General features: G+C 38.2%; 13 protein-coding genes and 2 non-coding genes across 15 annotated transcripts, besides 1 other annotated feature; 6 read left to right on the forward strand and 9 right to left on the reverse strand.

The window, feature by feature from the left end:
- Nucleotides 1–161: 161 nt before the first annotated feature.
- Nucleotides 162–818, forward strand: ERP1 (Erp1p; the record flags this gene model as incomplete). Its single annotated transcript, XM_002498404.1, has 1 exon — nt 162–818. One exon carries the CDS (start codon nt 162–164, stop codon nt 816–818), a length of 657 nt encoding a protein of 218 aa, XP_002498449.1.
- Nucleotides 819–902: 84 nt separating this feature from the next.
- On the reverse strand, nt 903–2,441 carry NUP60 (FG-nucleoporin NUP60; the record flags this gene model as incomplete). Its single annotated transcript, XM_002498405.1, has 1 exon — nt 903–2,441. The coding sequence occupies one exon, from the start codon at nt 2,439–2,441 to the stop codon at nt 903–905; it is 1,539 nt and encodes a 512-aa protein (XP_002498450.1).
- A 163-nt stretch (nt 2,442–2,604) lies between these two features.
- ZYRO0G10560r lies at nt 2,605–2,676 on the reverse strand. Its single transcript has one exon. It is a non-coding gene; the product is annotated as a tRNA-Pro (tRNA).
- A 137-nt stretch (nt 2,677–2,813) lies between these two features.
- Nucleotides 2,814–3,863, reverse strand: ERG26 (sterol-4-alpha-carboxylate 3-dehydrogenase (decarboxylating); the record flags this gene model as incomplete). The annotated part of the gene is made up of 1 exon (XM_002498406.1): nt 2,814–3,863. One exon carries the CDS (start codon nt 3,861–3,863, stop codon nt 2,814–2,816), a length of 1,050 nt encoding a protein of 349 aa, XP_002498451.1.
- A 357-nt stretch (nt 3,864–4,220) lies between these two features.
- Nucleotides 4,221–4,387: a sequence feature (Centromere Zyro0G).
- Nucleotides 4,388–4,459: 72 nt separating this feature from the next.
- On the reverse strand, nt 4,460–5,323 carry EFM5 (protein-lysine N-methyltransferase; the record flags this gene model as incomplete). Its single annotated transcript, XM_002498407.1, has 3 exons — nt 4,460–4,674; nt 4,762–5,240; nt 5,301–5,323. The coding sequence occupies 3 exons, from the start codon at nt 5,321–5,323 to the stop codon at nt 4,460–4,462; spliced, it is 717 nt and encodes a 238-aa protein (XP_002498452.1).
- Nucleotides 5,324–5,562: 239 nt separating this feature from the next.
- On the forward strand, nt 5,563–9,128 carry TFC3 (transcription factor TFIIIC subunit TFC3; the record flags this gene model as incomplete). The annotated part of the gene is made up of 2 exons (XM_002498408.1): nt 5,563–5,635; nt 5,713–9,128. 2 exons carry the CDS (start codon nt 5,563–5,565, stop codon nt 9,126–9,128), a joined length of 3,489 nt encoding a protein of 1,162 aa, XP_002498453.1.
- A 62-nt stretch (nt 9,129–9,190) lies between these two features.
- Nucleotides 9,191–13,003, reverse strand: VPS8 (CORVET complex membrane-binding subunit VPS8; the record flags this gene model as incomplete). The annotated part of the gene is made up of 1 exon (XM_002498409.1): nt 9,191–13,003. One exon carries the CDS (start codon nt 13,001–13,003, stop codon nt 9,191–9,193), a length of 3,813 nt encoding a protein of 1,270 aa, XP_002498454.1.
- Nucleotides 13,004–13,919: 916 nt separating this feature from the next.
- ZYRO0G10692g (uncharacterized protein) lies at nt 13,920–15,590 on the reverse strand (the record flags this gene model as incomplete). Its single annotated transcript, XM_002498410.1, has 1 exon — nt 13,920–15,590. The coding sequence occupies one exon, from the start codon at nt 15,588–15,590 to the stop codon at nt 13,920–13,922; it is 1,671 nt and encodes a 556-aa protein (XP_002498455.1).
- An 837-nt stretch (nt 15,591–16,427) lies between these two features.
- Nucleotides 16,428–17,257, reverse strand: EFB1 (translation elongation factor 1 subunit beta; the record flags this gene model as incomplete). The annotated part of the gene is made up of 2 exons (XM_002498411.1): nt 16,428–16,959; nt 17,178–17,257. 2 exons carry the CDS (start codon nt 17,255–17,257, stop codon nt 16,428–16,430), a joined length of 612 nt encoding a protein of 203 aa, XP_002498456.1.
- On the reverse strand, nt 17,020–17,130 carry SNR18. Its single transcript, XR_002648434.1, has one exon. It is a non-coding gene; the product is annotated as a U18 RNA (small nucleolar RNA).
- Nucleotides 17,258–18,085: 828 nt separating the features above from the next.
- Nucleotides 18,086–19,471, forward strand: ZYRO0G10758g (uncharacterized protein; the record flags this gene model as incomplete). The annotated part of the gene is made up of 1 exon (XM_002498412.1): nt 18,086–19,471. One exon carries the CDS (start codon nt 18,086–18,088, stop codon nt 19,469–19,471), a length of 1,386 nt encoding a protein of 461 aa, XP_002498457.1.
- Nucleotides 19,472–19,782: 311 nt separating this feature from the next.
- On the forward strand, nt 19,783–20,976 carry SFH1 (Sfh1p; the record flags this gene model as incomplete). Its single annotated transcript, XM_002498413.1, has 1 exon — nt 19,783–20,976. One exon carries the CDS (start codon nt 19,783–19,785, stop codon nt 20,974–20,976), a length of 1,194 nt encoding a protein of 397 aa, XP_002498458.1.
- A 390-nt stretch (nt 20,977–21,366) lies between these two features.
- NKP2 (Nkp2p) lies at nt 21,367–21,816 on the forward strand (the record flags this gene model as incomplete). The annotated part of the gene is made up of 1 exon (XM_002498414.1): nt 21,367–21,816. One exon carries the CDS (start codon nt 21,367–21,369, stop codon nt 21,814–21,816), a length of 450 nt encoding a protein of 149 aa, XP_002498459.1.
- A 59-nt stretch (nt 21,817–21,875) lies between these two features.
- TAD3 (Tad3p) lies at nt 21,876–22,871 on the reverse strand (the record flags this gene model as incomplete). Its single annotated transcript, XM_002498415.1, has 1 exon — nt 21,876–22,871. The coding sequence occupies one exon, from the start codon at nt 22,869–22,871 to the stop codon at nt 21,876–21,878; it is 996 nt and encodes a 331-aa protein (XP_002498460.1).
- Nucleotides 22,872–23,176: 305 nt separating this feature from the next.
- EST2 (telomerase reverse transcriptase) lies at nt 23,177–25,744 on the forward strand (the record flags this gene model as incomplete). Its single annotated transcript, XM_002498416.1, has 1 exon — nt 23,177–25,744. One exon carries the CDS (start codon nt 23,177–23,179, stop codon nt 25,742–25,744), a length of 2,568 nt encoding a protein of 855 aa, XP_002498461.1.
- Between the last annotated feature and the right edge of the window lie 69 nt (nt 25,745–25,813).

The following is a 25,813-nucleotide window of genomic DNA, read 5'->3' on the forward strand; positions in this document are numbered from 1 at the left end:
TGGTGACGCGTTTTTCCTCTAGTAAGCACAGGGCAATCTTTTTTTTTTTTCCATTTCGCTAGGCGTTCTCTATAACTATGTTTTGAACAACTCACAATAATAATAACAAACACAAGCATTTGAATCGATTCATTCAGTGTTAGCTGCCCTAAGAATCATTCATGTTGTTAGTTTCAGCTTTATTGCAATTGGCAATTGTTGCCCTGCTATTTCCTTCTCAAGTGGCGGCTTTTTCCCTCTACAGTAATGGTGAGAGAAGATGTTTCTACAAGGAATTGTCAAAGGGTACGTTACTTCAGGGCAAGTACAGTGTCAAGGCATATGATGATGGTATCCAATCCTACAGAGACACTAATCCACAAGAATTCGATGTATCAATGGAAGTAGAAGAAGTTTTTGATGATTATCACAGAGTTGTGCATCAAAAGGGTGTATCAGGAGAACTAAACCTATTAGCGCTAGATTCAGGTGAACACAGAATTTGTATTCAGGCGCAACCTAATTCTTGGATGGGTAAATCAAAAACTAAGATCAATTTAGATTTTGAAATTGGTTCTGACGTTAAATTGGATTCAAAACAAAAAACAGTGGTTGATTCTCTACATCAAAAAGTAAACATTTTAAATGATAAAGTGCTTTCGATTAGAAGGGAACAGAAATTGGTTAGAGACCGTGAAGCCCAATTCAGAGATATCTCTGAATCTGTTAACTCGCATGCTATGTGGTGGAGTGTCATTCAATTGGTTGTGCTAGTGCTAACCTGTATTTGGCAAATGAGACATTTAAGGACTTTCTTCGTAAAACAGAAAGTTTTGTAAAGAAACCCTACAGAGTCATTAAATATTATTACTATATATATTTGTACACATTTTCTATTATTATGCTAGGATTGCATGAAGATCTTAAAACACGAACAGCGTCTTGAAATCCTGCACTTTTTTATTATCCACTGCACTTGGATCTATGTTGGAAGGCGAGATTTGTCCAAAATCATATTCCGGATCACTTTCAGTTGCTATGATAGATGGAGCGGTTGAATAAGCATTGGCAACCTTGGTTGGTATTTTATCAACGACATCGCTATCAGAGTTATTATCTGGAGGACCGAACTTTTGAGGCTGAAATTTAAATGCAAATTCAGGCTTAGCCGCCGGGTGAGCATGTGGTTGTGATTTCGTATTAGGCTCAATTTTATCGTTCGTTTGGAATTGGAAGTTAAAGGTAGGGGCCTTGGGCACTTCAGGTTCCGTTTCTTTAGTTGTTATCTTTCTCTCTGGTGATTCATCAGCTTTAACCACATTAGAACGCAGTGATGATGACCGCATAGGCTTGTATTTGTCTACTGAATTATGCTGCTGAGACTTTGGAGCAACTTCGTTTGTTACCTTAGTCTTAGCATTTTCCAATTCCTGCAAAGCTGATGATTTTATAGGGGCAAACTTAGAGGGCTCTTGTTTAGTAGCTGGTAACGTGGGTAAACTTTTCTTATATTTGCGAAGTTGATTAACGTGTGACGAATAAGGATTTGCCAATCGATTTGAAGTTTCTTCTTTGGAATTATCATTTTCCAGAAGCGAAACCAGTGCTGATGCAGTATTACTCAATTTTTTACCATTACTTGGCTTAACAACCATGCTTTTAGAAGCATCAGGGGTCTTAGTACCATGTGCATCGCTACTATCATTATCTGCCGCACTGTATTTGTAGACAGTAGTCTTGTATGGAGATGGTAGACTAGAATAATCGAAAACCCGCCTTCTAGAGGAAACTGAACCTCTGCTAGTGTTTGCAAAACTGTGAGATCCAAAAGAGTCATCGTATCTGGGAGTAAATGCAGGGGCCCTCATAGTCGATGTAGCTAAGGAGGGTGTTCTCGAATGCTTGAGTATGCGAGAATATACTAAATCTGTAGGATCATCGTGACTCAATGTAGTATTGACTATGGAACCTGCTCTAGAAGATCTTACTGATTTACTTGACTTCTTCATAAGCGATTTCACACCTTCCATTTCCATTTCACTCAAAGGCTCCCCACCCTTTCGACTAAAGAAATCAGCAAGCTTGGCATTAGAGATATCTGCATTATAGGGTTCTTCATCAGCACTAGCCTCTTCATCCCTTTCCCCTTCGTTAATAGCGTCTACATTGGGAGTCGAATTACTTATTTGTGCTTCCCCTGGACACTTGGGTAATACAATAGAAGGTGAAGCATCATCTGAATTAAAAAAACCGCCAGGAATTGACACAGTTGGGCTTCCTCCGCTAGCTAAATGTCTTCTCTTCAAACCAGAATTTTCTTCTTTGCCATCATTACCATCGTTTGTGAAAAATGACTTCAGTTTGTTCAAAATACTGGGTTTACTTCTGTTATTACTAGACATGGGTCTTCTGTAAGGTGCTATAGCCCCCCTGGAACGATAAGATTTGCTCTGATCAACCATCAAAAAAACTTCACACACGGTTATCCTTGCGGAGACGAAGTAGAGTAATTAATATGAATTTTGTTCTGCAACGACTTTCAACCTTTTTTTCTTTTCATGCCTTCCCACTAGAGAAAGGGTTCAGCTTATCCTTGCAAAGTAATTTAAGTTGCAAAAAATAATCGGGGCATACTGGGAATTGAACCCAGGGCCTCTCGCACCCAAAGCGAGAATCATACCACTAGACCACACGCCCTGATATTTTGTTAAAGATCAGGTATCAGGTTATTGTATTTTACAACTAGTATTACCTAAAAAGTTGTCTTCTGGAAAACATTTTTATATAGGTGTTCTATTCATTAACATATGGCTACATCTGGATCTTTGATACATCTATAACTTTTCATCCATCCAAGCTAGAGTTTTTTCAATACCTTCTTCAATGTTTACTCGTGGCTTATAATCAAGCAATTCCTTTGCTTTAGTAACATTATGATAACGAGTAGCACAAACAATTTTGGCTCTAAAAGGCGTCAATCCTGGCTCTTTACCCAATAATTTGGAGAAAAATTCGGAAAGATAACCAGCTAAAATTGCTACAGGTCTATTCAACACAATAACACTCTTATCAACATGACCATCAGCTTTCCAAACGGTACGGGCAAGTGCCCAGAAATAAGCAGGTTCATCGTTAGTAATGAAAAATGTTTCACCAGCCACTTTTGAAGCAGTTTCTGAGTTCAAAAGCTTCTGTGTGGCTAAAACATGGGCATCCGCCACGTTACCGGCATAAGTCCAATCGAATAGATTGTTATTGTCACCCAATTGGAACTTAGATTGGCCTAATTTAGCTACGTTACGCAATCCTGGTACCAATTGACGATCACCAGGACCAAATATACCAGCAGGACGCAATGCGACAGTTAAAAAATTCTCTTGAAAAGAATTGGCCTTTAAAACCATATCCTCTGCGATAGCTTTAGTTTCATTGTAACCGTCCATGGCCACTTCAGGAATAGGCCAAGTTTCATCTGCATTGTGTACATCTTGACCATTGAATATGACACCAGCAGAAGAGGTATAGATAAAAGCTTTAACTCCTAGTTTTTTTGAAACATCTAGTAAATTTCTCGTTCCTTTGACATTAACATGTTCGTAAATGCTTTGAGCATTACCATGCATTGGGGAAGCAGAGTGGACGATTACTCTAGCTTTGCTCTTTAATAGAGCATTGGTAACGTCCTCGGCAGAGGTGAGGTCTCCTTGATGGAATACAATTTCCGTAGGATCAAAGGTAAATTGTCTAGATAATTTTTCAGGTATGGGCCTTACATCAAAAACATGAATACGTGGTCTTACAGTTAAATCATAGAACTGCTGTATTAGGTGCAAGCCTAAGAAACCGGCACCTCCAACTAGTAAAATGGGACATTCATCTGACATTTCTCAGTATACTCTTGGTTAGATGTAAGTCAAGTTGAGTGTTCGCGGTATGTTCACGTTTAGTGAGACGATTTTAAAGGAACGAGGAAAAACGTTGCGAGTGGAATTGTATAAAGGTTAGCCCATGGAAAAAAAAAAAAAAATATATATATATATATATATATATAAAAATATACATAACCCAAATAGGTGCCAGTAGGCAGTTGATTGAAAGTGAATACTTGCTTCAGAAGCTTTCTGAGATATCGAACATTTCAGTATATTTAATTCATTAATCGAGATTGGTAGAAAGAAAGATTAATAAACGAGACAATCGTTTTAAATGAGGATATGTAAATATCTTATTTTTTAAAGTACTTTTTATCTTCGGAAGCCGTAGACAATATACAATTTTAAAATAATGAGCTTTGTTTTATTTGTAACATTTAAATAAAAATATTTTTCTAATACTTTTTAGTAAAATAATTAAAATAATAAATTATAAAATAACTAGGATAAAAATAAACTTTAATGAATCATGTGATTGTTTTGTCCTTATCAATTGTTTACGGGATTTGGTTGTGAGAATAAATAACTAAATATTTAAGCTATATAACTTAAGTACTGAATTTCCATTTTTTCCATTCGAAGTCAGCATAGCATCTGAATTCATTGCTTAATCCATTTGCATGCTGGGGAAGGAAAGTGGTGATTTTTGAATCAGGATATAACTTGGAAATCAAGTCTGCCATTCTTTCACCGGTACAGGACATGAATCGATGTCTCAAATAACCGTTCATCGTTTTAGAGCCGTCTTTAGGTGCTAAGAGAGCTTTGGCAGTGATCGATGCTGTAAAAAAAAAAGTTAGTACTTTATTCGTTGAGATTATCAGTAGTTGATGTCTCTAAGAACACATACAATTAGTTTGACAATTATTGTGCAAGAAAGGGGGATCAATCAAAAGACGATCGACCTTACCCTTAAGTTGATCAGTGAATTCCAACGGCTGAACATAGTCATAATAAACGTAATGATCACGCCCAGCAAGAAGTTCAAATCTCGTGTCATACTCAAAAAGATAAATATTTTTAGTGGGAATCTGCTCTTTGGGTCTTTTCAGTATTGCCGCGTACACTGATGGGGCGCTTACAACTGCAATAACAGTATCAGGGTCTGCGCCTTCAAGCAAAGCCTCCGCCAAGACGTCGGCGGTATCATCAGCATACCAGAACTGAGAAAGCTGCCAATCTTCTTTGAATAGCTCCATTCCCTGAATTCTCTTCTTTTCTTCAAATTCCTCATCAGCTTGTTGCAATAGTTTTTCAAAATTTTCCTGGCGCTGTTGTTCTTCCTGCTTAAACTCTTGTAAAGCTGCCAGGGCATTGCTAGAAAGAGTCCTGAATGTGTTAGTTATTTTCCAGTCATGACGTATATATCATAGCTGAAGAATTACTTACAATTCATCGTCTGATTCTGACATTTTTCGACAAGCTACAAATAAAACAGTAGATTTTAGAAGTGGAATCTAACTGCAAAGTAAAATAATTTTTAATTTTTCTAATTGATGGCGATGAGCTTTCGACGGACTTTTTAATTAACGGTCTAACTGATTTTTTGATAACTTTATACGTAAAAATAATGATGAGATGATCGATGATGAAGTTGTGGAACCAAAATTAAGGCTCGCAGGAGAATGATAAAACGATGAAGAAGTGAGTAATGGCCCAAATACCTGTCTTTCCAGATGAATTGGTCCATCTGATTTGCGAAGTGGTAGCGTATAATAAGGGTGGTATGTTAGTTTTTACTTGGTCTGATTTCTTTTTGCTCGATGTACCCATTTGACATTTAACTAACTAAATCTCTTAGAAATAACATTACCTGAACTTTGGAGAAGCTCTGAGAGTTTTGTTGGTTTGAGTGATGATAAGTTGAAAGAGTTTGTCTTTTCTTCCGTGAGTTCACACCCAGATGTTAAGCTGTATGAAGGGGGCAAGGTTTGTGACAAGCTTTACTCCGAAGTTGCAGAGAATGAAGATGCTTACACGCTGAGGATTGGTGAAGACACCTTGTGGACAATTTTGACGGGATATAGGAAAAAAGAGGCCAATATAGGTGGATTTGCATTTGAGCTTCTGCTTGAAATTGCTAAGGCTGGGGACAAGGGAATTAATACAAAAGATCTAGCCCAAGCGACTAACCAGGATCCGAGAAGTATTACTGGTAGAGTAAAAAAGATCGGCCATCTTATTTGTTCTGTCCAGATGATCTACAAGGGCCATGTCGTTAAGCTTTTGAAGCTGAAAAGGTATTCGGAAAGTGATAATGCTGTCAAACCTTACGTCAACCTGAGAGACTACCTTGGACAAATCGTTGATGTTGTTAAAAAATCAAAGAATGGTGTGCGCCAAATTATCGACTTGAAAAGAGAGCTAAAATTTGACGTGGAAAAAAGGTTATCAAAAGCTTTTATTGCTGCTATTGCGTGGCTCGATGAAAAGGAATATTTGAAGAAAGTTTTGTTGGTATCTCCTACGAATCCTTCTGTAAAAATACGGTGTGTTAAGTACCTCCGTGATTATGTGCAAGAGGACAAATCTACAAATGACTTTGACTATGAAAGCGAACCAGGAGATGATCCTTTGGATGATGACAAACTTGGGTTGGAAGAAGAGGACGCTTATGAGGGATTGGATAGCTCTAATGCTACCAATATTCTACAAGAAGAAGGACTTCTTGTTCAAGATGAAAAATCGACTGGAAAAGATGATATTCTCATGAATAGGTTTTACCCAATACAAAATCAAACTTATGATATGACCGAGAAAGCGGGCCTACAGGGCATCTCAACCATGGAAGTTATAAAAAGGCTTACTGGCAGAGATTATAAGCGAGCTTTTACAAAGTCAAGTGAGTATTATGTGGAAAGCGTGGGCAAACCAAAAAACAACGTTGATGAATATAGGATTGTAAGAGTTTATGATTTCGAGGGGAGGAAGAAATTTTACAGATTCTTCACGGAAGAAAATTTCAAGAAACTCACTGATGCACCTCAGACATATGTTTCTGGGCGATTCGAACCTATAGAAAGCCAGAAGGAAGCTTTAGCCGAATTGAATGAGTCCAATTTTATCCCGCTCAGCAGTTCTTTGCGCTTTGTAGATAATGATGGTCAGGAATCCTTCTTCTGGAATGGTGAAATTAAATCTCCTGTAAGTGTATCTGCGAGGGGGCGTAAAAGAAAGCAGGAAGATGTCGCAGCTGTTCAGAAGGCGATTTCTGTGAATAATAAAAGAAGGAGTGTCAAGCAAAAAGAAAAGCCCCCATCTATGTCGTCCACTGTCCCTGCTACTGCTAGTGGAGATGTTGTTAATTCGCCCTCGAGCCCTAGTGAGAATGATGGAACCAACAAGCCTCGGGTTCTGGAAATAGGTGGTTTTTCGGCCGGTTCTTTGAGGTCGCTGTGGCGACAGCGTGCGATATTGGAGGTCGTCAGGAAAGCTGGTGGTGTAACTTACTTGCGGGAACAGTTCTTTGAAGATGTTTCTCATTTTATGGGGTCTAATACTCTCTTGGATAAGAAAACAGTCAGAGGTGACGTGAACCTGATGTTACAGAATGAGAAGTTACGCATGGAAGACGAACCGCACACTGGAAAACGTATCATTTATCTTCCTGAGGTTGATCCAAATGCCATTGCAAGCTATATCATCAAAGATAAGGATAATAAGAAGGCCTATTTCAAAGATGTGATTCACAATACTGACATATACTTTTTCGATCAGACGGAAAAGCATAGATTCCATAGGGGTGTGAAGTCAGCGGAAAGGGTCCGCAATTACCAAGACCGCAGTAGGACTAAGAAGGATGCCCAAAAGAAAGCTTGGAAGAAGGCAGAGGACGCTTTAAGTTTGCAAAGACAGTATAAACTTTCTCGAGATTTGACAGCCGTTGGTGAAAAGGACCTATCCAAGAAAAGTGGAAAACCGGGGAAAGGTAAAAAGAAGGCTTTATTTCAGGTCGGAAATAAACTAGGCGCTAGAGCACTGGTGATGGCTGTTGTTATTACAAAGAGTATCAAAAATGAGATTCTTTGGGATGAGATTACTAAGCTCTTCCCTAGCAATTCTCTCAGTAATTTAAAGAAACAATGGACTGCGAGAAGAATCAGGATGGGCCATGTTGGTTGGAGAGCTTATGTTGATAAGTGGCGTAAAATCCTTGTGTCAGCCACAAGGGAGGAGAGAGTTACCCTTGAAGATGTGGAGCGCTTAGATTTACCTAAGTTGATAGATTTGTGGATTACATCCGATGTTGATGAAGATCAGAAACCCACCTTATTGTACAGAGATTATTTGGAAAACAAGAAGCGCTATACTTTAATCAGAGTTGGGACCAATGTCGGGATGAAATCTGGACTTGCGATGTCGTCCATGATCCAAAGGGAAACATCGTCGCTCAAAAAAATATTTGTCTACGATAACTACGATACGTCTTCTAAACGCCTTCCTCCATGGGGTACTGAAGGTGATGTGAGGGCGGTAATCAGGTCAATATTGTATGACCATCCTGATACATCCAGGGAAAAAATCGAAGTTTTAAGTACGATCCCAAAAGAGTTGGTTGATAAGGTTATTATGGATATGGCAAAAGAAAAGCATTTATATCTTCAGGGATCGAGATTAGAAGCGACAGATACCATCAAGGAATTCTTAGAGACGAGGGGTAATTATAGGATGTTTGAACAATGCGAGATATACAGAAATAAACTTGAAGAAATGTTCCAAGCAGGTAACGGGGTGATTATTAGCGAGGAAATTCCAGATATTGCTTCTTGGATCTTCATTGATCTGATTGCACAGTCAAAAGTTAACCTAGATGTTATTCCAACTGTTGATAGCAGCCAAAAGTTGAGTTATGTAACAAGGCGTCTTGGAATTCGAGGTCTAACTCCTCCGCTAATCATGTCTGCAAAAAAGTCAACGAAACTCACAAAAGAGATTCATGTTCCCTTGCCCATGGGAGAGCCAAACTCGAAACTTTGGATAGATGGTACGGGGTGCTTAAGAGGAGAGGTTTGGAAGTGCTTGCTTTCCATGATAACAAATGAAATTCTTTTCAACCCAGGTGTCACTTTAGACATGTTGGAACAAAATTGTAATTTTGTGCTGTCTAGGAGGGAACTAAAGGATATCTGCGGATGGCTTTTGAAAAAAGGTTTGGTCATCGAGACTCCCTTCGAAGGCTTGCAGGCAGGTCATGAGTGGTACACTTTGCTGAAATAATCGCTATTATATTATATGTAACTAAACATAAAAATGCATTTTTATTTCGAAGCCGATTCTATTTATTCCTTTTTACAAGTTAAGCAAGAATATTTTCCGCTGACCTGACCCAAGTTACGTAGGCATCTCTTGTGAAATACGTGGTGGCATCCAAACGAAACGATAGCTTTGTCTTCGTTCGTTGAGGTCGATGGTGCACTTTCTCCGAGAAGTCTTTTATTTTTCCAAATAACGAAATTAATAGAGTCCAAGCCCAATCCCCATAAGGTTTTACCGCAGATTTCACATTCATCGTTCTCGATTGGCCATCCCTTAGTCAGCGTGCTTTCATATAGCTGTCCCACGCCAACTGACGATTCCTGGACTATTTCTAAGATTAATCTAGATATATGCCTCTCGATATCGTATGTCGTGAAAACATCAAACAGTAAAGTGCGCAGGTCTTTTGCTTTCATCATAATTACCTCTTGGTGTTCCAGAGCACTAGTTAAAATACTCCAAAATTGGCCTTTCTTATCGCCATTTGCCGAGGCTTCAGACATAGCCAACCGAACAAATAATTCTTGGAAAGCTCTATTGCAGGATTGACCTACATCAGCATCATTTTTATGACTTCCGTATAACTTCATAAAGCAAGCTATAAGCTTCGTCCAATTATGCAGTTTGTCATCGCTTGAATCGCTAATCGCGTCGATCGCAATGTTCAAATATCTGTTTAAGGTAGCGTATTGCTTGTCTCCTACTTTAAACCAGTCGTTAATACAATTGAGCATGTCATTTACTACCATGGAATTGACTTGTAAACGACGATGTACCACAGCAGCTGCTTCATAATTCTTAGCGGACAGCAAGATATTCGTAGCACGTTCCGTATCCAAATTTTTGAACTCTAACACCCCTAGCCATTGCAATAAAGCTTGTTTGGATTTGTACTTGCAACTTAGTTCAAAATATAGATCCTTTAGATCGTTCATTTCAGTACCCTCCAGCTCACCAAATGAATAGAGCTCCTCTAAGTACTTTTGTTGCGTGTCTTCACAAGATAATGACACAACGGATTGATGAATACCGGGATCGAATTTCTGAAAAAACTCAACGGCTAATTTGGGTCCTAATTTATCCACCAGCGATTCGAAATGCCCACGAATCAAACCAACAACGCGAGTATGTTCTAAAGAGTCATATCTAGCCCCAAACAAAACGAAGCTAATTACAGTTGGGAAACTCTGGTTGTAGTCTGTTTTCGTATCTTCAGATGAAAGGGCTAGAGGCAAAATGTCGAAAAACTTCTTAGTTTTAACGTAAAGAATGAAGAGGACTCTTTTGAAGTTTAGTTCTTTAAGCTCAGCAATGAATCTTTCAGAGTTTTTTGGTGTATAAGTACTGAGCAGACACTCTAGCGCCCTTTGGCAGTCATTCGTCAGCTGCAAATCCTTCACTCCACAAATTGTCGCAATAACGTCTTCTAATGCTCTGCTGGAGAGTCTTATAAATTGGGGATATTTCGCAACATTGCAAGCAACAAAAATTCCCATCAAAACCTTGTCCCTGGTGGATTCTTTCTTTTTCATCATGTCCAGGACTACATCTACCATATATTGTCTCGTAATCTGTACCGGCGGATTTTCCCCAAGACCATTCTCGGCATATCCCTCATTTAAGAGAGAGTCTTCAAAAATTTCATTGAGAGTTGATAACATTCTCGCAGTATTGAAGTTGATCAATAGGTTGAAATAAGGAAACGCTGGCTCATGGGCGGAATCTGCTTCAGTATGCAACTTTTTACCACTGCCTGGGGGCCATTCAACGCAAGTGCCGCTGAAAAGCATATGGTACAAAGAAACCTTAGCATCGATCTGTCTCTTCATGGGCATAATCAAATCACTTTTAGGGAACTGGCGTCCTGTTAAAACAAAAGAAAGATAATCAAAGATGGTATTCACAGATCCAACCTCGCCAGTACGGAAAATAAAAGTCTCTTCTGGTTTGTCGTTTATTCTTGAGACTGCGTCAACTAACGGCAAAACGTATTCGTCGAAAATCGTGTTGCAGATATACATTAAAACACAGAAAAGTCCGTACTTTTGACAGAGCTTTACGGCGAGATCAATGTCAAGTGTCCGAAGATCTAGCATGACTATCATGTCCTCCAAAATGGATAATTTTTCTGCATCTGCAAAGTTGATTAACATAGGTTTGAAAATCGCAGCTGGCAGAGCATTCATAGAACCCTCCAATACCATGTTCAACAACACCTCGAAAAAAATGTCCACATTATCTTCAGAGAAAAATTCCATCGATTTCTCCAGGAAGGCATTCATGGGCTCAATTTTTAATTGTCTATCTTGAAATAAATCAACAGTGGAGAGGACCAGCGAGAAAAGCTCGTAAATTTTATTTAAATCCGCATTTTGGTGGGTAATAATAAACCTCAAAGCCGCCAGTGCCAAATTGTAAAAAGGTTTTTCAAGTTCCTGTTCTCTTTTAGAAAAATCCTGTGTTAACCTAAGCAGTGGCCAGAGTGGCATATACTCTTGTAATAACGACTTGATAAATTTCAAAGCACCTGGATAATTGCCCGTTTGGACATGATTGAGCGTTATATCGGACCAGGAGGGAAGTTGACCCACTTTCAGACCGTAGTTTGTTAACAAAAGCAACTTCTTATCACAGACTGCAACGTGTTTATTGGGGGGCATCAATAAATGATGTACCAAAAAATCGAATTTCGCCACGACTCTTAAGTCTTCGTTGACGTCCACCATTAGAAAATTATGTGAAACAGTTAAGATTCCCAAGAGGTCATCGGTAATCCATTGTAATGACAGTGCGGGCTCGCCAATCTTGGTAAAAGTCTTCTGTGTGGAGAACGTAGAAACGCCTTTTATTTCAAAGACGAATGCAGACTCATTCAAAGAAAATGCTACTTTCGAAGCGTTTTCATGCCATGCTAAACAGCTATTTGAAGTGATCTCCCGCGATCCAATCGATTTCAAGTCTTCGAGCATTAAAGTCATAGGACGAGGGGTGGTTGAAATGATGGCGAACCTTGATGTTGTAAGCACTGCTATCATATGCAAAGGCTCTCGCTTTTGAATTTCCGGAGCTGCTTGGGAGGCTAGAAGTTTCTCCCCTGTTGAAATATGCAGTACTTGCTTAGAGCTATAAGTAAGCGACCACAAATGGGTTCTAAAACCACTATGGTAAAAGACACCACCAGTGTTATCACTAACAATGAGGGCTGTATGACGACTACCGATAAATCCAATGCCATTTATAGTACGACCTCTGTGATTAGTTATTTGTAAGATGGCCCTCGAAGGGGCCATTTTCTCGTTGCCATCATTAGCTTCCTCTGCATTAAGTTCAACAGTATTAGCATTTAGATTCCAAAGAAAGATATCTCCAGATTGATAACTAGCTGCTAAATGTGTTCCGTCCGCTGAAACTACGATGTCCAGCACTGGAGATCTTAGATGTTTGGAAGTGGGTTCCCCTACTATTTGAGGAACCAATCTATTGAGAATAAATTGCTTTGTGCTGAAGATTAGGATAGGGCCTTTAGAAGTTCCTAAAACGTGACAGGATTTTGTAGGATATATGCACGTAGGCCCGCCAAATGCCCCTAGAATAGGGTATATCTTATTTAAGGTTTTCCACTTTACCGTAGATGAAAGATTGTTAAAATCATCGAAAAAATTACCATTCTGATTTGTATCATTACTTTCATTAAAGATCGAATTGTTGCCAGAATAAACTGGTCTCTCGCTTAATCTTGTGTAAGCTCTATAGTCCAAAAAGCTAATGTCGCCACTGCTTACATTACTACTTGCATTGCTAGTAGTTGGACTCTCATTGAACAGATCATTTTGCATATTTCATAATAGCCCAAACGTGAGCTTTATCCACTAATCTGGGGTTTTGTTTGATTATTATGTCTTGGAAGTAGTTAATGTTTGCAATTACAGTCCGCGTGGGTAAGAGACCGGTCCACTGAAAACTAAATACTTTAATTAAAATAAATGTAAAAATACATAAAAGAAGCACAAGGTACTTTTTTTTTTTGATTACTTTTCATTCCATTGATGTCGAATTTTTGGTTTCTTCTGCTACCTTTTCTACCATCCTCGGTACAATCATAATTGAATCCTGGTTTTTAATATCAAGGATACATTGAAAGGCTTAAGGAAAAGTGTATTTCAAAATGCATCATTTTCCTCATACTTCATAACGATATGATGCTTTATGTTTGTTTGTTTAATCGTTTTTTCTCCGAATTGATTTCACCAATATTCAGGGTCTTCACCAAATGTACTTAATTGTTATCTTTATCTTTACGAAGTATGAAGTAGTCCAGCAATGGCTAAATTTGCATGCGAACGTCATTTAGTCAACCCATTTCGACTACAAGATTCTTTTATCCCTTTTTTTTTTTTCGAATAGAGTAAGCTCTTGCCAGTCGGTAAATCATTTTTATTGTTTTGTTTAGAAATTGACCCATTTCAAGTTGGAGTCATCTGCATTATATCTTAGAAAGGCATTTCTGGCATCTGGTAGAAAAACATACAGAAGGCTTAACAAGGCTTTACATCCTTCACTTTACCTTGAGTACCTGACATAACTTTTAACTCAAACTTAACAATTTTTTTTTTTTACAATCGGCGGCAAAGTAAAGATGGCAAACACATAAAATCAAAGTAAGTTCCTCCGGTTAGCATATTATCACACCATCTTTCTTAAGTTGGGAGCATATTAGCGCATGAATTGTTATCTTAGATTTCATACAGCAGATTAGCAATCTTTGGTTAGGCTTTCAAGCAAAAGAGATCTTGGTGCCAATGACTCCATTTGTAAAAGTAACCGTTGCCGTCTCATGCTTGCTACTTGAGGCCAAATTCCTTCTTCAGAATCAACGTAAGAATATGCACTATCAATTAACGATAGCTCCGTCTCATCCTTCCGGCGGCTATCATCATCATCAAAATCCAAAGCAGACTCTGCGCTAGAAAATAAAACAAACCTAGAGCCTTCAAAATCTTCATCTTCATCTTCAACCGTCATTGATTTTAAAGGATCACTGAGCTCATCTAAATACTCTTTTGAATAATTATCGTCTCTGGCACTATCGTTGGGCACCACTAGCTGGGTGAGGGGCAATTCTGCTCCGGCATCAACTTGCAATATTAGTTTTTCTGAGATAGAATTTTCAGATATTAAAGACGAAGCAGTTTGTCTGGTATGATCATCAGATTTTTGAAGGAGCTTCTTGTTTTCTGAAGAATTTTTTGGTGGTATTTTCAAGGAAGTAACTGTCTGAGAATTGTAAAGATGTTCATCTGCCTGTCTTATTGAGGTCTCAAAAGCTTCATCCTTCTTTTCCAGCTCACCTTTGTCGTCACAGCTCTTTAAAGGTATCTGCAATTCATTCCCTTTGAAATTGAGATGCTGATTTAAAAGATGAAGTAGTTTCAAATAATCCGCATTTTCAGTCTTGCTTTTCAAAGAAGTTTTAGCTACATCCTCACAAGCTTTATTGATAGTTGCAATCATAGTCGCATGACTTACCCCAGGGTTTAGCTCTTCGAAAGTGACCTTAGCATAGGCGGCAGTAGCGGCAGCTCCCGCCCTTATAGCGGCTCTTGCATGGCAGCGAATGATAGCAGCTAAAGCTGCTTCTGAAGCCACATATTTTGCTCTATGGCGAGCCTCTTCAATATGATTTACAGTTGCACTTTCATCAGTTTTCTCGTTTAGCCATCTCCTAAAATGATGCTTTCTAATCGGAAGTTGATTTGATCTAGAAGTAGACTCTTCACTAAAATGGTTTTCATTGACACAAAATTTTTTATGCTTGTTCCTCCTTCTGTTGTTGCGCCAAAATCTGACCTTATGGCGCTTGCCGCCGATGGGTCCATTATTAGACACTCCTTTATATATCTTCGGAACGTAAGAAACGCCTGCACCAGGACCATGTTGAGAAATTTTGGGAGATCCCACCATAGCTCTATTGGTTTTCTCTACATCATAGCTACTTGAAGCTTCATTAACCCTAGGATAGTTGGAATCCAATGTACCAAGATCACTCGTTGAATCAAGGAGATTATTGGCAATTCCAAAAGTAACCTGATCTTCAGCAACAATTGTGGCAGAATCACTTCCCATGTCTGGGGATGTCTTGCCATGGGCGGCATCTTTGAGCACTGCCCGAACAATGTCGTTTTGATCACTCGACTCAACTAGATCATGTTCAGCCAAGGTTGCTTTTACTCTAAACGTATTAGTATAGTTATCTGATTGCTGTGAAGTTATATGATTACTATTGCCTCTGTATCTTATGAAGTTTGTGCCCGAAGCATCAAAGAGTGACTCGTTCTTGCGAAAAGTTTTGAGCCGCCGAAAGCTTGAGTAGCCTCCTTTTGATCCTTTGGCAGATGGATACTGAAAATTCTCCTTCGAGGACATTCTAGTCAATGGTCTTAAAATACTGGTAGTGCTTGCAGTATTTCCGTAGAGGTCGTGTGAAACTAATATGGAGTTTTAATAATAATAGAATTACAGATGGATATTCAAAAAAATAGATTATGATGAATGCTATTTTATTTGAATTATTAACTGAGAAAAATGGAATAAATTTGAATGACAACTATAACCACAATAATTAAGCATATAAAATCCAACATTTTGAGCACATAAAAGTTTGGAAAAATGAAAACAGCCGCCAACACAAGTTAAATACCCTCCCTCCCCCAAAAAAACAAAAAAAAACTACAAACAAACCAACAGAAGACGACCCACAAAAAGTGAAAATGAACATAATTAGTGTTCAGCGGTAAAACACCATGATTGAGCAGTGTGCCGCTTTGAAAATATCCGCGAAACCAGCTCCTCTGTAACCGCGGCGCTAACAACGGTTTTCATCCGTAAGGCTTGACATGTCTGGAACTTTTCTAAATCCAAATGATCGACATCATCATATTCGAATGAACAAGCTGAGCAACTTGTGAACAGAAATACAAGAAGTATGTTATTATTTCTTCTGCTTTATCAGACACTGTTCCGGGTTGCACAACTGTGAAGATGTTGCTGGGCCCCAAGCATATCATGCCAACCCTATCGCTGATCTAACTGAATAACCCTCAGCGTTATTCTTGAAATTACTCCAATATCGCAATGGACTACAATCCGCCAAATTTACTCCTTACCAAGCAGCTTCGTAAAAGATAGCTGCTCATGAATTAGTATTTTACATTCAATTAAAACTATTTAACACTAGTTCTATGGCGATCAAACAATCACAGCTTACAATTTTTGCATAGCAGCAACGTCAGTGGATTGAACGTGATCCTCATCACCTTCAACAGTTTCTTGCAAGTCATCCATGGAGACCTTGTCATCTTCAACAACCATGTTAATTTGCAACTTGCTGATACCGTAACCTTGAGGAACCAACTTGTGAGCACCCCATGTTAGACCATCCTTCTTGATAGCCAAAACGTTAGCGATCAATTCCTCCATGTTGGTTTCGTCATCCCATGGTTTCACATCCAAAGTAACAATGGACTTGGAAGCACCCTTGGATGGTTTCTTAGATTTCTTTTCTTCGTATTCAGCAACTCTTTGAGCCTTGATCTTTTCAGCTTCAGCATCTTCTTCTTCATCAGAACCGAACAAATCGACATCATCATCTTCGGCAGCTGGGGCAGCCTTAGAAGCTGGGAAGCTGTCGAATTCGTCAGCCTTGGAAGCGACGTGGTTAAACCATCTGGTGAAGTCTGGGAAAGCCTTTTGGAAAGCCTTGTAAGCGGTAACGTCAGCTTGAGAAGCGGAAGTACTATTTTCATATCGTTAGTATTATTGAAAGAAAGAGGGGAAAAAATTCAGCTTTCTAGGCAGCACTGGTCAGAGTTGTGAAAGTCATTCACTTCTCTTTGTCACTCATACCGGGGGTCTTACTTCCCGTCATAAACACGGACCAAAGAATTAAATTCATCATCCAGATGCCAAAACCCATAGTTCACTGAATCTTTCCAAAATAATCAATTGACATACCCTTCGACGTATGACTTGTCAGCCAAGTGAGAGTTCAACTTTTGTAGAGACTCGATGTTTGAGAAGTCGGTGAAAGACATTATGAATTGCTGATGAGATCAGTATGAGAATTCTTTGTAAGAAGAAAACTGGGTTAATGTTTGAAGTTCATATAGCTGCTGAGAAGAAAGTTAATGCTTCGAAAAATTTGAAAAATTTTTCTCGGTTACCCGAACAACCAGAAGTTAGGGCTAGTTATATGTGGTGAACGGGTGTGGGTCTGAAAGTTGAAATAAAATCCTTTAGAAAAGCGGTTACCATAAAGCTACAGTCCAATAACCATTAATCACGTGTAATTTAACTGTCCGGACATGCAATGCTACTGATGGTAATCTCGGACATTTCCTGACGCTAAGCTCTTACCTTATGGTAACGAATACCGTACATACAATGGCGATTCACTATCTCAATGACGAATAGAATTGGTCTTTAGATATGTCTCTCCAAAACTTTGCATTTTAGGATCTTCTTAAAGTAAACCTTCTAAAAAGATTTCCCAAAGCCCTTGGGAAAAAATGATTAATTGTAGATAGCCCCGGCTCAACGAATTTCGATCGAGAACAGGGCATACGTATATCTCAAACCTGATAAAATATAATAATGAGCATAAACTACACACCTGTGTCACTGAAATATCGAAAGACGTGATGGGAAACACCATACTTTATAAGAAACTTGTTTCTCCCTCACTGAACTTTGTGCCAGTGCTAGTGTCAGTGTGTCGCCGAATAAGTATATATTTGGAAGATAAAAAAAAAATGAAGAAAATTGACTAATAAGCTCCGAACGTTATCTTTAAAATAGCTAGACAAAAACAATACTAAGTATTCAGCGATTGCTATCAAACATTATATCGAACCTTTTTTATTATGATCACCAATATTCATTCCCAAAGTGACGAACAAATGGACAATATTTTTGTCTTGAATAATTTTGATCAGTTAAATACTGTACTATTAGAAGAGGCAGATATTTTGACAGTCGAGAAAATTTGGGAAATTATTACAACTAGTGGAAGCCTTGCAAGCGACAAATCAAATGGAAACTCAAGGGTTATCTCTCAGAAAAATGCAACCCATAATTCTAAAAATTCAACAACAGGTTTTACACCAGGATACGTTAGTGATTTTGAATTAAATGCATTTGGAGAATTTTGGCAAGGAGCCTCAGGGGAAAAATCTGACACATTAGGATTTTCTTCCAGATGCTTTTTAGAATTAGCACCGGTAGTTGGAGGACCTGTCATGGTTGACCTCCGAGAATTTATGGAGCAAGTAAAACCAGATGCCATAGAGGAACAGAAAAGACCCCTACAGGATATCAATATTGCGGGGAACCCAATATTTGAGAATTCTTCTCAGATAGAATTTTCCAATGTGCCCGAGACCTCGAAGAATTCGAGAGTATCAGAAGACGCTACTGAGTTGATCACTAATGCCACTCAGTTTCTTGGAGACAATAAAGTGTCAGAATTCCAATCTACCAATTTACGGGGGTCCAGGCATATTCTAAATACTAAAAAACTGGCATGCAAGCAGAAATCTAGAAGTACAGTAACCAACCTAAACGATGGGTATAGAAAGTTAAAGGGCAAATTAAAAAGAGAGATTTCAACATGTAACAAGCTTGAACTCGAAAAGCAAGATCAATTGCTTCAACTGCAAGGACTTAAAGATGAATATTCAAGACTTCAAGATAAGTTAACTGGGGTATTGGCCATGAACAACGAACTTGAAAAGAGGAATCAAATGACCGATTTCTACAAGTTGAATTTTACAAATCAATATAGAAAATTCGACTCTAAATTCGACGAGTTTGAAAAAAGCACATTATTACTACAGAAAGAGAGAAGTGCCAGAAGAGCGTTGCTCCGGGAAATGAAGGCCTGTTCAATAAATATGAAAAGCTTAAAAAAGAGAAAGATAAAGCCTGCTGGGAACAAAGAGCTGAACAATTTAAAGGGTTGGGAGTCAAAATACATGCAATTTGCAGAACGATGTAGTACTGTTGAAAGAATTATTCAAAAGGGAGAAGTGAATTTACAAAAGCTATTTTATGAATTAAGAAATCATTCAAAAGAATTTCATCCAGTTAAAATTGATGAAACCAGCTTTTTTCCTTCCACACCTACTGATTCATGTATGACAGAAAGTTCATGGATTTCAAAATATCTTGTTCTTGAAAAAAATTCATTATCAGAGGACTTGAATACTATTCCTCCACTCTCATCTGGCCTTTGTAGGAGTGTATGTTAGTGTATAGTCTCTCTTTACCATTTAATAACCCATTTTGCTATGTAGAAATAGTAAAATTTCATTTATCATTTTAATTATGTCAATATTATTATTATTTATTTTTTTTTAGTGTGACGCAGTTGTCCGACATCACCTAGTAATTTCGGACAGCAACTCTATCGTGAAATTTGAGTTTCAAATATCAACCGTTAATTACATTCAGTCCCGTCATAAAAGCAGACTAACCTCAGTTAATTAGAAACTTAGGAAAGCGTTTGCGGGAATCAGGTCTTCAATTCAACTAGGAACGTTGCAAAAAGCGATATATCTTTATGTCACAGCAACAACTTCTTCCACAGGGTTATTTATCCAATTTTCATAATAGAATAAGGAATGAGCAGGTCCCACTGTTTGTTACTGCTCAACCCGCCAGGGGTCATAAAAGAGCTAAGGTAGTGAATTATGCTGAATTTGATCCCGATATCTTTGATGAGTTTAACAATATGGGAATGGAAGATGATGATATGGGCGAGAAAAAGGATTCCACGAATGGCGGAGGCACCCCAGGCATGGGTTCGCCGGGGCAAACAGGATCGATGGGCGCCAATGGTGATGAAAAAGATAGTAAAATCAATGGCGAAGGTAATCCTGATGCCAACGGTGGAAATAACCATGCGAATCCAGAGGAACATGCTCTTAATATAGCTCTTCCGGATATACAAGAGCAAGATGACCGATTAAGCATCTTGAGATACCCAAAGATTAGGGAAACCTTTTTACAGAGTAAGATTGCCACTCCATATAGGCTGGATATTCCTCCTACGTTGTCAACGGATCAGCAAGAACCAATCATAATTCCCATCACTTTAAATTTTGAGCATGGTGGTCACCAAATTAACGATTTCTTTACTTGGAACATTAATGATAGATCTATTACACCAGATGAATTTTCCACGATATACTGTAGAGATCTGGATTTCCCTAATTCTACTGTATTGCATTCACAGATTGTTTCCTCTATAAATGAACAGTTACAAGAATACGAAACAGTAGCGGCAGTAATGGTTCCTGATTTACAGGTTATTGTGAATCTAACTTGTAGTTTAGATAACAGACTTTACGAAGATAACTTCCAGTGGAATCTGAACGATAAATCGGTTTCTCCCGAAAAATTTGCAGAGATTGTGGTTCAAGACTTAGGGCTACCAAGAGATTTTATGCCAGCGATTGCTCATGCACACCATGAATACCTTCTTCGAGTAAAAAAGGAATGGTTAGAAGGCCATCTAAACCAAGAACACGTACCAAACGGTGCTGCCTTTGGATATTTGTCAGGTATACGTTTAGATGTCGATGAACTAGGTGTCAGCTGGTGTCCTAAGGTCGAAGTACTTACCCAAGAAGAGATTCAGAAACGTGAGATTGAAAAGGAGAGAAATTTGAGAAGATTGAAGAGAGAATCGGATCGTATGCACAGACGTGGAAGAAGAAGAGTAGACGATTTGGAGACTACGATGAGAATATGAATCAAGATTGTATCGTAATATATGTAATTATGATGAATAAAACTGCAGCAACTTATTTATGAGCTTGATCCACAGTCACAGTAACCCAGGGCAAGGTGAATTTCAATTTTGGAGACGAAAGTTGATATTCTATTTATCGGGAATTACGCGACACATAGCGGTAAAGGCAAGAGGGTATGCTACTTATTCTGCCATTAAATCGAATTAAATAGAAAAGTTTGTTCTATACAACTCAAAAAGACGTTTTAATTTCGTGTCATAACCGTATATTTCTATCATTTTTATCACTTGACGATGCTTCCAAGATTTTCCGAAGACCAAGCACATCACATCTTATGAGCTCATCTACGCCTTAAATTATACCGGAAAACGCAAGCAATTGAGAGGTCAATGTCCTCTGAACAACTCCTTGTAAGGCATGTCAGGGATAATCTAATCACTCACAAACATACATTAGAAGAATTTGCCCAACTAGTGGCGCAACACCATCGAAGTAAACACGAGTCTGAGCCTGATGAAGCTACTATAAAAGATTGGTATACGAAGTACGAGCAACAGGATGACGCTGCCTTACAACTATCGGAACAGAGAATTGAAAATTTCTTGAATGATGCTAGACAGGCGCAATTGCTCGAACTGGAGAAATCACAACTTGCTGAGTCTTTTTCTTTGGAAGATGTCGTTAACAAGCTTTATCATGTGGACCAATTGTTAGATAAAAGATTGGCATACATGAATGAATCTATGAAGGATAATGTAACAGAATTACAAAAATTCAATGAATTGTTGGAGTTAGCCAACTCCACTAAAACGGATGATGACGAAGATATAAGCTCCTAAGGGAAGTAAAAATCGAACTCTTAAAATACTGGAAAAATAGGCAGGGTGATGTCATATTGTTAACAACATATATTTTCATCAATAGTCGGGATAGGATATTCATTACCTATCCATTGGAAAACTTCGTATTTTGAGTTGAGTTTTCTATTATTGTGCATACAATAACCATTACCGCTCTCCGTCTTCAAGCATCCGGTTTTAATCATTGGTTGCAGGAAAATGCATCTTTTCACTCTAGAATGAATAAGAGCCATGGAACACATCGAACAGGGCTCATGTGTGGTGTATACGTCAAAATCAAAGCATAAATATACGGATCCCGTGTCCTCCCTATCACCTTTTTCCACTTGATATCGTCTTTCTGCCTCCCTTTCAGCTACTGATTTGATGCCCGACATTATACTATGATCTAACAAAGTATGATCATGATGATCTCTGCTATCTACCGATATTATTGGATTTTTAGTATCTCTGGGATTTACAAATGCGGTCACAATGGGAAATTTGTTACCATTTTGCAGCTCTTCCTTCGACCTGCTGCTTATAAGTGCCAATAAAGATTTAATAAAATCCATATCAAATACATAATCATTCAAAATTTGATCATTCGGGTTACCATACCATGTTAGTGGCCAATATTCATTAGACCATTCCACGACCAATTCCTTTGTAGGTGCCGCTTGACGTGGAACGCATTGGGTGTTTTCCAAATTACTAAATTTGAGATTCGGTACCGCTTGTTCGAGTAACGAGGCTACTTCTGATTTCTCTCGAGCCATTTCCACAGAACATATGAGTACGCAAAGAATCTTCTTCTCAGCATTCTTTTTCTTGATCCTCTTAACATGCATTAAAGGTACCGGGTCATTAGGTTGAGTTGTACGTCGAATAAAGTCAACTATTTGTTTGGAATCTTTGGCATCAATGTCAATTGTCCATACCCTAACAGGGTCGGCGACGTCTATGATTTTTTCATTTCTGATTTGTAGCAGTCGATCTTCCACAATGCATCTTCTGTAATCGATCTTCAAAGGATTCAAATTTTTCTTAACCATTACAAAATCCCTAAGAATTGATTCTAATAGTGCTCTTGCCAATTCTCTTCACCAATCTGTAGTAATGGATCACTGAACTCATCATCATTATTATCAAATTCCAAGGCGATGAGATGAGCTCGAGACCTTTCATCATCACGTGAATTGCACAGCGTCCATTCCACATATAAAATTCGACTGTCACTGCAGCTCAACGAATTCCATGAGCACAACATTGTTCAACAAAGGGTCTTGGGTATTTAAGGACTCTAATTTGGTGTCTGAATGGTCTATTTTGTGTCTAAAATGAATTGTATCTGGATCTGATGAAAAGTTTACAAGAGTTTATTAAAAATGATTTGAATATTTATCCATCTGATTCAGAATATGAGAGGTTGGTATCATTTAGCCAACTAAATGGATTGCATGAACTCCTTAATGCTTGTTTCGTGGTTGCGAATTCACATAACATCGATTTACCAGAGATCGTTCCTGGTAGTGACCATAAACGTGTAATAGATTACTGCATTGTCCATTTGCTCGAGAAGAATCTTTTTGACAACATTCTTACATTTGGTTATGCCGTGGGGAGAACAGAGCATGTCAACAATTCTCTACACTGTCTTTACACTAATTCTAATGTTTCTAGGATAAAAAATTCTCAATGGCATCAATTGCACAAGCTTATCGGTACTCATAATTTTGTGAATTTGTTGATTAACTACACTGTGCTTCAATTTACAGGAGGATTTTTCACACAGGTAATTGGAAATCGAGCCAATCGACCTCATACTTCACCACCATGGTACTACCAACAAAACCAAAACCAAAAACATTTACATAACAGTACTCCTATTACATTGAGAACATCTCTTCAAAGGAAGTCATCAATATTTAAAGGACCCAACATGATTCCAACAAAAGATGACATTGACGAGCTTATCGACAGTATTTTTGAGCCGTTTGCAAATGAGATAAAATGTATCAGAAAATCACAAATAAAGCCGCTGATCAAGAGATTATCCTTGAATCACACCCGTGTCAAGTATTTAGGCATATTGGACAATATATGTCCCATATCTAAAGACGATAATAGTTACCAATTAGATACCAGGACTCCTGTGAAACAAGTAAATCGATTCATCATCGTATTAGTAGAAAAATTGGTTCCCATACAGATGTTTGGATCTAAGAGGAACAAATCTAAAGTTTTCCATTTCATATCTATACTTCTAAGGCTACCTTTAGGTGGAAACATACCTTTAGCTGAGATTATGACCAGTTTAAGAATTAACGATTTCACTTGGTTACAAATGAATCGATCGGACACCGTGAAGACAGAAGATCTAGTGGCACATTTCATCTTTTGGTTTTTTCAACGGTTTGTTGTCAAGATTATTGCCACTTTTTTCTACACTACGGAAGTCTCCTCTAACGTAGAAATATTGTTCTTCAGACATGATGTATGGGAATCAATATCAACTCCGTTTCTAAAGGCATATTTCGAAAAATATTTGGTGGAAAACAAACCATGCAGAAATCATAAGAGCTATTTACTTTCTAGGTTTAATCACAGCAAACTACGTTTAGTCCCAAAGAAGGCCAAAGGTGAGTTTCGAGTACTAGCGGCTCCTCAAAAAGGATCAGACAAGGAAGAATCGTCAGCATACTTTTTACATTTCAAATACGTCACCTATCCAGTTCAGTGCATCTTAGACTTTGTTAGGAAAAAGAGAAGAACTCATTTTGACAAAGTCTATTCCCAAAACGAGATAGTTGAGCGCATCAAGACCTTCAAAAAAGCCTTATTAAAAAAACATGGGTTTATTCCAGAGCTTTCTTTCATGAAATTTGACATAGAATCATGTTATGATTCAATTAGAAGAGAAAAAGTTATGGAAGTGATAAGCCGTCTTTTAGAACATGAAACAGGATTTTTCGTCAGATCCCAATCCATTTTCAATCCGTCCACAGGATCATTAAAGGTTCAGAATGTTGTAAATGGGAGTAGACGCCCAAGCGATGATGAGGTCTATATTGACAATGTTCGAACAGTTTACCTCACTAAGCAAGATGTACTTGAAGTATTGGAATTAGAATTTTTCAGAACGGCTCTATCCTTTAATGGAAGATGCTACTTGCGTAAAGATGGGTTATTCCAAGGATCCAGGCTTTCTGCATTGGTGGTAGATTTGGCTTATGATGATTTAGTGGAATCAGAAAGTGTATTTAAACCACACCCTAATTACGATGGTTTAGTTATTAGATTGGCAGATGACTTTCTGATAATTTCATCTGATAAAAACCAGATACTTTCACTAGAAAGAATGTCACAGGTTGGATTCCCAGCATACGGCGCCAAGGTAAAGGCTGATAAAATTTGCATTGCTCACAGTGGTTCTGCGTGTAAAACCCTTCAATTTTGCGCGTTGGAAATCTCATTGAAGAATCTGGATACCTGGAAAACCTCTTGTTTATTCAATATTCCTAATTTTCGTTTTCATTCAACTTTTAAAACATATCAAAAATTGAGGCACCTTTACGAACTGAGGTTGTCTTACGGGACAGTCGATGGAAATGTCAATGAGCCGCCCACAATCTTGTACCAAATTCATCAGATCGGAGATAATATTGCCACAACTTTTGTCCACGCTTTCAAAGGAAAACCAATATGTTTAGAAGAATTCGAAGAATTTATTCATAATATTTTCGCTTCAAGTGAGCTTGCTTGGCGACATTGTCCTGAGGATGTAGTATTCAAATCACAAGTTCGCCTAGCCCTTCTAAGAAGTTTTTTAGAAGTTCTGGTTAAGAATACTTCTAAATTCGAAAATGCCATTGGTTTTCTTATATCTGAAGTAAATAAATGCATGTACATATCGTCTCTTGCGTAGAATACTAACGGTTCACCAACTTAGAAGAGTAACAAAATCAAAGGAAAGCTCCAAGGTACATCAAAAATA

The sequence above is a fragment of the Zygosaccharomyces rouxii genome (assembly GCF_000026365.1).
Source record: "Zygosaccharomyces rouxii strain CBS732 chromosome G complete sequence".
Classification (NCBI taxonomy): Eukaryota; Fungi; Ascomycota; class Saccharomycetes; order Saccharomycetales; family Saccharomycetaceae; genus Zygosaccharomyces; species Zygosaccharomyces rouxii.